General features: G+C 45.8%; 1 protein-coding gene across 2 annotated transcripts in view; it reads left to right on the forward strand.

The window, feature by feature from the left end:
- Nucleotides 1-11,369, forward strand: part of Etv5 (ETS variant 5) — a 55,420-nt gene extending 44,051 nt beyond the window's left edge. For both annotated transcript variants that reach the window (XM_028779682.1, XM_028779683.1), the window contains 2 exons: nucleotides 5,965-6,066; nucleotides 8,940-11,369. In XM_028779682.1, coding sequence (XP_028635515.1) covers nucleotides 5,965-6,066; nucleotides 8,940-9,161 — 324 coding nt within the window. In that variant the 3' untranslated portion in view covers nucleotides 9,162-11,369. The remainder of the gene's footprint in view (nucleotides 1-5,964; nucleotides 6,067-8,939) is intronic.
- Nucleotides 11,370-11,630: the final 261 nt, after the last annotated feature.

Genomic DNA, 11,630 nt, shown 5'->3' on the forward strand with positions numbered 1-11,630 from the left:
CTCTCCCTCCCTCCCCCCTTCTTCTCCTCCGGACTCCTCACTCTGCCTACCTTTCATACAGCCTAGTCACTGAGTCTTATTGCAAATTTGGGGGGGGGGGGGTGGCTATCCCGCTGTACAGACTTGCTGCCTTGTTCTCAGGCCTGGTCTGTTACAGCCTGGGGCTGAGGCCAGCTAATGCACTGTGTGACATTTCTGGAATGCATTTACATTACTGTATATTCCCTTTCTTTTTTAACATTTAATGTGTGTTTGCATGCACGTGCAGTAAATTCATGGCGTGCATCTGAAAGTCAGAGGACTGCTTGTGGGGATCAGTTCTCTCCTATATGTGGGCCTCAAACTCAAGTTGCCAGGATTGGTAGTGTCAGCAAGTGTCTTGACCTTACAACATACTTCAAATGCCTCTCTATCTTAGAGAAATAGAATTACCAGACATAAGTCTTTGTTTGTTTGTTTGTTTGTTTGGAGACAGGGTTTCTCTGCGTAGCCCTGGCTGTTCTGGAACTCACTCTGTAGACCAGGCTAGCCTCGAACTCTCGAACTCAGAAATCCGCCTGCCTCTGCCTCCCAAGTGCTGGGATTAAAGGCGTGCGCCACCACTGCCCGGCGACATAAGTCAAAAAGCTTAAAAATTTTAAAATATTTATTCTGTGTGTGTGTGCACGCACGCGCCTGGCTGTATGTAAGTGTACCATGTGTGTACAGTGCGCACAAAAGCCAGGAGAAGGCATTGGATCCCCTGGAACTGGAGTTTTACCGGTGGTTGTTTTACTTTGTGGGTACTGGGAATCTAGCCTGCATCTTCTGCAAGAACAGAGAGCTCTTAAGTACTGAACCGTCTTTCTAGCCATCTCTCCACAATATAGATGCTTTTTCAAAAAGTATGTCTTGTAGGATCTTGGCAGTTGTAGTGAGGGTTACTACTGCTGTGTTGCTGTGGTAAGACACCATGATCAAAGGGTATTGGGGTTGTTGGTGTTGGTTTTGGCTTATACTTCATATCATTAGTCATCATCCAAGGAAGTCAGAACAGGAGCTCACACGGGGCAGGAACCTGGAGGCAGGAGCTGACACAGAAGCCATGAAGAAGTGTTGCTTATTGGCTTGCTCCCCCTAACTTGCTCAGCCTACTTTTAAAAACCAGGGGAGTCCCCACCCACGATTGAATGCGCCCTCCCACAGCAATTAAGAAAATACTATACAGCAGGGGTCCTCAACTTTCTAAATGCTTCCAACCCCCTAATACAAGGCCTCCTGTTGTGGTGACCCCCCTGGCCATAAAATTATTTTTGTTGCTACCTCATAATTATAATTTTGCTACTCTCAGGAATTGGAATGTCAGTATCCTCTATGCAGATGGTCTTTGCCGACCCCTGGGGAAGGTTGCTAGGCACTACTCAGCAGGCTCGCCTGCAGCCCAGTTCTTAGGGAGGCATTTTCTCCATCTCTCCTCCCTGACTAACCTGTGTAAAGTTGTCAGGGAACTAGACAGCACATCAGTAGTTAAAGAAACTTCCATTGGTTGATAGAAAAAGAAACTTTGTTGCCATCTTTTTTGTCCAGAGCTATTAACAGAAAGGCCTAAGACAGAACCACCTCCTTGTCATCAGTGAAGATGCCACCATAGGTTCCCCTTTCTGAACACATACAGCATAGTGTATTTAACCAGGTTACTAGTGTAACCCATTTCAAAGGGAGTAATTTTAACTTCTGTTTGGTTTAAAGTTTTAAAAAGTTAAAGATGGAAAAGATACACACACTCTGCACTCTCACTGGCTGACATACCCTTCTTTTAATAGTGTGTGGTCAGACAACCGCTATCCTAGATTTGGGTACAATAAAAATGGGAACAGCACTCTTGGGAAGCATTCCATTAAGGACTGCAGCGTTAGCAGCAGCAGGTGACATCCTGACACTCTATTTGGAAGAAGGACATGGTCTGAAAGTTGATAGGAGAGAGAGAAAAAAGTGGATTAGAAATGGCGTGGGGGGTGGGGAGAACAGCCTTGCAGTGGCTCAGTATGGCAGGCTTCATTTAAAGTACTGTAAAACATACAGTTATGAGAGTCAGGGGCAGGGAAGGCTCAGTAAAATGCCAGCCACACAAGAATGAAGGCTCCAGCGTGTATCTCCAACACCCATATCTATAATGATGCCAACAGTCAGGGAGTCAAGACAGGCAGAGGGACCCCTGGAGCTCATTGGCTGTCCAGTCTGATGACTAGAGAGAGGGTTGATCTCAAAGAAAAAAGAAGATAACAGCCGAGGATTGGCTCTCTGGCCTCCGTATGAACACAACACCGCATACACTCTTGCTTGCACATGTAAATACGGTACTCCCTGTCGTCTGTTTATTTACAGAAATGCTGTCAGCCTGTAATGCTGCAGACAGGCTCTGATTGGCCTCAGCTGTGTCGCGATAGAGGTTCAGCCTCCAGTCATGATGGAGGGCTACTTCCCCCGAGTAGGCCCATCCTCCCTCTTTGCCTGAATTATGTGAGGCTCAGTGACAGGATAGCACCTTGACTCATCGAGGCTCTTTGAAAGGAAAGTAAGCCTGTCTTGTGGGCAGCCCTTATTGATTCATCTCGTTTCCACAAACAGGAGCTTTTATGACTTTATTGCCACCGCCTCGGGCCTGAGCGCAGGCTGTCCAGCTGCAGGTAAAGCTGGTTATGAGCCTCCGTCAGGCAGTTATTGAATCTTTCACTCTCCTGCCCGAGGGAAGGGAAGAATGAACATATGGTAGAGGGCTCCTGCTTTCTTACTTAATGAAGGAGCTAATATTAACCTAAAATGTTCATAAATACCAAGTGGCTCCAAGTCACATGTGTGAGCCTATGATGGCCTCTCTGTTGATTAAACTGTTGAAACAATTATTATTGTTGTTATCATCATCATTATAACTATTACATTTTTATTGTGGGGTGGCTCAATAAGTCTGCATTTGCTGCAACCCATAGGAGTGAATTCTCTCTATCATGGTCCAGGAGATGCCTCCTGGTGCCTCTGCCCACTGAGCCATCCTACCCCCCACCCCCAGCCTTGTTTCTTTAGGAGTTGCTTTTTTCTCCATACCCTGAGATCTGACATACATTTTTAAGCTCCTTCATACAGGGCCCTTTGCAGTCTTTGGAGCACTTAGCCTTGGCCTGCACAATGGGTACGTTATCTTCTGCTGCTCTTTGTATAGCTGTGAGGACCCTGTCCTCGTTAATGTCAGGAAGCTATCACCAACTCCTGGGAAAAGCTGTAAGAAGTTCTCATGGGGGAGCTTAAAGGGTGAAGCAGAGGAGGAAGCTGTTGGGGATGTAATTGTAGGCAGCTGTGTGGCTGAGTAGTGCACTCTGGGTAATTATCCATAATATCCATTACACTGTGCATGGAAATTGTGGTTTTAGAACTGCGTTTTGGCAGGCCCCCTAATCAAATGTCTTTTGATAGTCATCCAGCTTAGCACCCTCTCAATTATGACTGACTCGGCTTTAATCTGAAGCCATTTTAACTGTGAATCTGCAGCAGTGTGAACATGGAGGAGGTAGGGTAGTATGTTGCACGAGTGGCAGATTGGAGATGCTGTGGGAGGTTTTAAAGGCTGGGTTGCTAGAAAGAGCCTCCTTGTTCTGTGACTGCTTGCTTGCTCTTTGGAGAGGAATAGGTGAACCCTCTGTCCATCATCCCTCCGCCCCCCCAGCTCCCAAAATGTACATTCTCTAACTTAGGAAGCAGAGAGGGGTGAGCTGGCAATGTGTTCCTGCCTGCTCCTCCTACCACCAAATAGGGACGGCCTGAGTCTCCAGCTCATCATCACACATTGCTATAGAGGGAGCACTGTGGTGAGGCCACTGAATCACAGGGCACCAGCCTGGTGGGTGAGTCAGTAACCATGGCTACCGGAGCAGCTTTGAGATCTGCACATACACAAAACCTCTCCAGTAAGCTATTGCATGTGCTGACAGCAGAAAGAGGTCACCACTCAAGCCGAAGACTAGGCAAAATTGTTTTCTACCACTGAGTGGAGTAAAGAGACAGTCAGCTGCCTTGCTGTTCCTGTCGCTTAGGGAAGACAGGTTGGCAGTGAGTTTCAAAGTGTGGTTGCTGTCAACCCTGGCTGCAGTGTGATTGACTTAGCAATATCTCTTCTTATCGATATATTTCCATTGATTTAAAATATTTACCTTCAAGAGGCAAATTGATGCACACCTTTGATCCCAGCACCCCAGAGACTAAGACTGGGCTACCTGAGACCAACCTGAGCTGCACAGTAAGTTCCAGGCCAGCTACAGTTACACAAAAAGACGCTGTCTCAGATAATAATGACTTCTAACTAGGATTTAGTTTTTTCGAGGATTTGCCTTTTGGGCCTTTCCTGAAGATGGACTTGAACTGATGAAAAATGACACTCAGGGAGACCCAAGATGTGTGGTTATGTGAGATACACTTTAAAAAAAAAGTGGAAATTAAAGTCGTAGAGGGGGCAAAGGTGAAACCCGGCTGGTGGATTGCTCTGGTATAGTGAAGCCAGATGAGTTCTTCCAGCTCAGGTTGTCTCTGGTATTTGTTAGAGGTCTTTCAAGAGTCCTGAAATCAGGAGGCGTTTCTGTCACTGCACCCAAATAGTTGACGTGGATTCCTGCTGTCTTTCCACTTACCTACACGGTTAACCTTTGGCTTTTTTTTTTTTGGGCAGTGTGCGTGTGCATCTGTGTGCATGTTGCATCTCAAAGGAGTGAGTTGGGCTTGCTGGTGCATGCGTGTGATTAGACACCTGGGAAGCCGAGGTGGGAAGATTGCAAGTATAGACCAAGCCTGGGCTGTAAAGAGAGACCCTGTCTCTAAATAATACAAAATGGAGAAAAACATCAAAAGGATGTGGTTAGTTTGGCTTTTTTGAACTATGGTGGGTTTTTGTTGTTCTGTTTGGCGAGGGGTTGTTTGTTTTGATTTTGGTTTCTTTTGGTTTGGTTCGGTTTGGTTTTTGAGACAGGGTTTCTCTGTGTAGCTGTGGCTATCCTGGAACTCTCTGAAGACCAGGCTGGCCTGAGACTCATGAAATCCACCTGCTTCTGCCTCTTGAGTGCCAGGATTAAAGGCGTGCATGACTATGCCCAGCCAAAGTTTCTAAAGGTGACTAAAATGAAGACCTCAGACAGCTTACATTTCCACACTGGATCCACCCGACAGTCACTCTCAAGCAGGAGCACAACCATCTCCGTGCTGGGAACAGAACTTGATCGGCTACCCTGATAATCTAGTAGACTCTAGCAGGAAATGTCCCTCCTACAATGCCTTTTACCCAAAGCTCCAGTTACATCTCCTCATCCCTGCACCTCAAGTGGACCAGGTTGCTATAATGCACTTTAGAACTGTGCAAGAAGCCCCGTTAATTTTTCATTAAATGGATAATGGTGCTATGTGCTTTACTGTCCATTCTGCGGTCTGCTGGGAGCAGAGCTGGACGGCAGTAGGCTATAATGATCTGAATCCCCCTTCATCCACAAACTGCAATGAGTAAACGGCTCCCAGCCTCTCGCCAATCTTATTAGAATTGAACTTCTGCTCTGCAGTCCCATTAGCAGCTCACAGGCATGTTCCTAATGTTTCAGGAATGACCATCCTAATTATTCCTTATTGACTGCTACAGAAACCATAGCACGTAATGGCAATATGTTAATGGTCCATGAGTATTGGTCAATAATTCATAAATGGGGAAATAGTAGCGAGCCCGTATCCTCTGGGATGCCAACCGAGTTCTCTACAGTCTTACAGTGTTACAAGTCTTCTACCCCAGGTCTCACCTCCTAGGAACTGTGGCCGAATTATCACCTTTACTTAATATTTGATCTTGAGAGAATTGAATGCTTTCCTTTCCAAGTTAGAGAGACTGATCATTAGCCAGAGCCATTAAGTTACAAAATGTCCTGGGAACGTGTTTGGATCTTGGCTGTCTTGTCCCTCCAGGTTGCTCGGCGTTGGGGTATTCAGAAGAATCGACCGGCCATGAACTATGACAAGCTGAGCCGTTCTCTGCGCTATTACTATGAAAAAGGCATCATGCAGAAGGTAAGTACCTACAGATGCTGAGAACACTCTGCCGCTTTGAAGGAACATGTCCCTAACCTCTGTAATAAGGTCATTTACAGTAGCTAGAAGAAAACGTGAGTCTTGTAAATGAATCTGTGGTAGGAAAGAACCTGGAAAACACAACAGAGAATTACAAGATACCTATAGTGCCAGCACTCGGAAGGTAGAAATGAGAGGGTCAGGAGTTCAAGGCCTGTTTCACCTGTATATCATGTTCTAGGTCAGCCCACGCTACATACGCTCCTGTCTCCTAAAACTTGAAATAAAAAGGAGACACGTGTATAATTTAAAGTACCTTTAGGACTGGAGAGCACCGGCCTCTCTCCAAGACCTGACTTCGGATCTCAGCACTCACATCAGGCAGCTCACGGCCTTCTATAACTCCAGCTCCCAGAGATCTGATGTCATCCTCTGGCCTCTGTAGATGCTGTTCACACATGATATACATACATACACTCAGGCTCACACATGTACACATTAACAAAAAAAAAAAAGCTTTCTTTAAAAGTGCTTTTAATGTTGTTGAGTACATGCTGACAGAGGTGCTGTGGAAAACACAAGAGAAAATTGGCTTCTGCTTTTCTTAGGATGCCTCCAGTTACAAAAGACCCCAACACTTAGGTCAGCTTCTGTTGTGTATGTAAAGGAAGACATGAGGGAATCAACTTACAATCTCTATTCCACACAGCTTGAATGGAATAGCTTTAGTTGTTAAAACATTTAGGGCGCAACATCTACGCCTGTCATTTCAGTGGGATACCATCTCAAGGGGGGTTAGAAGACTAAGAAAAGCTATTTCTCTTTTAAACCTATACAGCCTAGAACTTTAAGTGTGTCAAATAGTAGGCATGTCATTCAATAAGAGGTTTTTCTTTGCAGAGTAGAAGATAAAGTATATTTCTGGAAAAGCCACTGTAGCGTCCTTATTAGAGTAAGGGGTTAAAGGACTTCAACCTTAAAATCCCATTGGTACGTGGAAGATGGGACTGAATGCACCTTTCTTAAATACCTCATATATGCGATACACCCCCAGACTCTAGCATTTACACAGTGACAGAGCCTACATGCACAGGTTGTGTTTCCTTCCCCAGAATGCTTGGGATAGGAAGCATTTGATGTTTTGAAAATTATTATTTTTGGAGTATTTGCATAGACTTTAGTTAATTTTATGGTATTTTATCCACCACCACCAGTCTCCCCCCCCCCAACACACACACACACCCAAAAAAAAATCTTGAACCATAAGCAGGAAGGTGCTTTAAACTGGACCTGGCATAAGCCCTCCCCCAACAAAGCCACATCTCCTAAGCCTCCACAACACTGCCACTAACTGGAGACTTAAGTGTTCAAATGCTCTGAGATTTATTGGAACGTTTCTCATCCAAACCTTTACAAGTGTCATTGTCCCTGTGTTATTCCCAGATCCAGGCCAAATATGAAAGAATGCAGTTCAAGCACAGGGGCACAGAACTAAGGAGAAAGGGCTGTCCCTCTTACTGACTCTATTTCTGAGCATAGGAAAACCCAGAATTGTAGCTTTAGCAGCTTCAGATCTTAATAGACTTATTTGTTATCCTGTTGTTGGTTATGTGACCTCTTCTGTCCCATACAGAGCAAATGCTGTCCTCTGTTGTAATCTCAGTGTGATACATCTGAAAATGTCCAAGTAACAATACTGATGTGGTACCTGTTGCTTTATTGTGACCATGGCTGAATGAGATAGTTAAAAGGGAAAATAGCCTATCAGTGTCAAAGGTGCTTTGTATCCTGTGTCCCTGAATGGAATAGAGTTAAGACCTAGTGATGACATCAGTGCTGGACCCCATGCTTCCCTTACATTGGTGCCAAGCCATCCTGTCTTGCTCAACTAAATGCCTTCCCACAGGAGGCTTTGACTTGCACAATTCTTTGGGAAGAAACTGGACACCTATAGGAAAGTCCATAGGCCAGGTTGGGAAGGCTCAGACCATTGAGGCTTGAGGAGGATTTTAGACCCATGTGGTAAGTAAAAGTGACGGGTGTGGTAGAGGCAGAGTCTGGGGCCTGGAAAGGACTGAAGTTCCACAGAGGCTGGCTTAATCAGGTTCATAACTTGGCTTGGGAGATTGCTCAGTGATTAAAGCTCCTTCCACACATGAGGGCTGGAGTTCAAACCCCTAGAGCCCAGGTAATTCTAGCCTTGGAAGTCAGGTGACTTGATCCCTAAACTATTTCAGCAAGTTCTGGATTTCACAGAAGGGTTCCTGCCTCAAAGGTGAAAACGTGGTGGAAGATTCTTGACCTCAACCATGGGTCTCTACGTACACACATATCTGCACACGCCCAGTCGTGGTACATACACACATATCTTCACACGCCCAGTCGTGGTACATACACACATATCTGCACACGCCCAGTCGTGGTACATACACACATATTTGCACATGCCCAGTCATGGTACATACACACATATCTGCACACGCCCAGTCGTGGGCATGCTTACACATGCACGTGAAGAAAAGGGGGCTCTGAACCCTTCAAAATAGCACATTCATCCTGGGAAAGCCGTAAGCTCTGGAGGTCACTGGAAATGTGGTCTGGCATCTGCACAGTGACTTAAGTGCCACACCAGCCCCCATGGCAACCAGGCTGCCTCGACTGTCCGTCCGTATAGGCAGAATAATCTTGTATGCATTTGAAATTCAAAAATTCAAATGCTAGCTTTTAAAATACTGAGCTATGGTGTTAACAAAACCCTTGGCAGGGAATAGGTCGCCCTTTGGTGCCTGACTCCCTGAGAGGTTCTCCTTTTCTTTCCTGGAGCTCCATGCCTTGTTCCAGCTGAGTCTTGTGTTATACGTGTTCTCACACAGGTGGCTGGGGAACGGTACGTCTACAAATTTGTCTGTGACCCGGATGCACTTTTCTCCATGGCCTTCCCGGACAATCAGCGCCCGTTCCTGAAGGCAGAGTCAGAATGTCCCCTCAATGAGGAGGACACCCTGCCACTGACTCACTTTGAAGACAACCCTGCTTACCTCCTGGACATGGATCGCTGCAGCAGCCTGCCCTATGCTGAAGGCTTTGCTTACTAAGTTTCTCAGTGGCTGAATAGCCAAACCCTAGAGCTAGCAGTCCTCATTCAGGCAAACAAGGGCAGTGGTTTTGTTTGTGTTCTTGGCTGTTCCTAAAGCTTGCCCTTTGAGTATTATCAGGAGAACCCACGCTGTCTCTGGATTTGACACCCTTAAAGACAAATACCTTGGCTAGGAAGGGGGAAAGGGGGAGGGCTAAAAAAAAAAAAAAAAAAAAACCACCACATGGCTGGCGATTCTGATTCAATTCCTGGGGAGACATGGAAGTAGATCCTCCTTGCCATCATGGCCAGTATGTGCAGAGCAGTATAGCAGTGTGTTCAGGTTAGCGCCCATGAAAGCGGACCGAGTGTATGACAATCTTCATTGATCACGGACTACTAAAGCCTTCCCACAGGAGGCTTTGACTTGCACAATTCTTTGGAAAGAAACTGCACACCCATAGGAAACTCCATAAGGCTGGGTTGGAGAGGCTCAGACTATTGTGGCTTGAAATTTGCAAAACTCTGTAGCTCATTCTGGAATCTTTCCCCTGTAGTCCAGAACTAGAGAGGCCAGGAGAGCTGTTACTCACTCCATGGTTGGTTCTCAGACCTCTGCTCCTCTTGGACCTTCCAGCTGAGCGGTCACCATAAGTGAACCAAGTCCCCTTCCTCCCAGTCACATGGCTGAGCGCAGGTGGCTTATTTTAGAAACATGATGAACATGACAGTATTTTGTTTTGCTTTGATTTGGGGGGATCATTTTGCTTTTGGTGGTTGTTTTGGGGGAAAAACAGTTTATATAAACTGATTTTTGTAGTTTTGGTATTTAAAGCAAAAAACAAAAAAAACAAAAAACAAAACCCTTTTTGGTACCTGCAGTGCATCCCTCAGGTGGGGTGGTGCCCACATCAGAAGACTGCAGCCTGAGAGAGGCTTTGCTGGGGCTTCTCCTTCACCATTTAGAAGTCTGTTTGGTGCTTTCTGCACCAAACAACTTGTTGAGACAGTTAACCTGATTTGTACATTTTTGAAGTGTGCAAGGCAGCCTGGACACAGCTTGCAGTTTCACGTGTACAGCTCGCCGTGCTCACTAACTCTCCTTCTCTGGGAAGCAGATGTACATACTCCATACATGTCATGTCCGTTAACAACTGGTCACCTGGTAGAAACCCAGGCATCTACCTTGCTTTCCTTTTTCTTTCAGTTTTGGACTTTCAACCCCGCACAATGGTTCCCTGGGGTCTGAGACTTACCTGTCACTTACAGGTAAAACAGTGCTAGCTAGCATTCTGGTCCTGCTATTTTTTTTTTTTATTCTGATTGCTGTATTATATTGGGAATTTTCTGAACAACCAAACTAAAGCTGTAAAAGTTGGGTAACTGGGTTTGGAGTGGTGGGAAAGTCAGCAGGAAGCAGCAATGCCTTGCTGCCTGACGCCTAGTTGGCAGGAGTTTGCTGTCCTTGACACTCCACACGTTGTGTGTGGACACAGCTGACTGAGGTGGGACATTCTTTGCTGTCCCACAAGTGAGGCACTCTGCAGCCTTCTCGTGACTTGTGAAGAGGCTCGTGGGGATGAGGGTCCTCTTTAGAACTATGAGGATCTAAGGTTTTCCTCTTGAAAGCTCGTCAGCCCACAGAGGCGTCAAGCCTGAAGCTTGGGCCTCAATTAGCATTGTATTCTAATGAAAGGACTCTTTGATAAGCATATTTATAGCTTTCTAATCGACACACGGTCCATACATAGATGCCTATTTTACCCCAGCTGGCTAAAGATTTATTTGTTGTAAATGCTGTATAGATTTTTGGGGTTCTTTTTTTGTTTGTTTTTCCTCTCTTATACTGGTTTGGGGGTTTGTTTTAGTTTTCTTTAATGAATTTATGCTGTTTGGGGGGGGGGTTGAAAAGAATTCTCTGTAGCTTGAGCTGCCCCTCCCCTGTTGTGATGGCACAGCCTGTGCCATCGAGGGACGCTAGACAGTAGCGCCACTTTGCATTTCCACATGGACTCATGTACCTCCCGCAGAGCCGACCCTGTCAAGGTGTGGGGCTTCTTTCATGCATTTGCTTCTTTTCCAGAGTGTGGAAAGTCTACAGTGCAGAAAGGCTTTAGCCTGCCAGTTGATTTGAACTACTTCCCCCTGCACAGGGCTGTATACATCCTGCCAAGCTGCGTTATATTCTGTACTGTGTACAATAAAGAAGATTGCTTTCCTTTACACACTCCTGGGACCTGCCTCTTTCTTACCTCAGTGTTTTAATTTTCAAGTAAGCAAGAGCCGTGGGCTTTCCCCCATCCCTAACCCCATCTTCAGCTATTGAGCCTTATTAATGAATGAGGGAGTTAAGTTAGGACTGAAAATCTGATCCAAGACAGAGAGAGATACTACCCCAATCCAGGGTGAGCCAATATTGCCCCTGGCCACTAGCCACTCCCCCTCCCCCCCTTAAATCATGATTTTGTTTGAACCTTGGATTCTGTGA

Source organism: Grammomys surdaster, unplaced genomic scaffold, assembly GCF_004785775.1.
Source record: "Grammomys surdaster isolate TR1022 unplaced genomic scaffold, NIH_TR_1.0 361, whole genome shotgun sequence".
In the NCBI taxonomy this organism is placed as follows: domain Eukaryota; kingdom Metazoa; phylum Chordata; class Mammalia; order Rodentia; family Muridae; genus Grammomys; species Grammomys surdaster.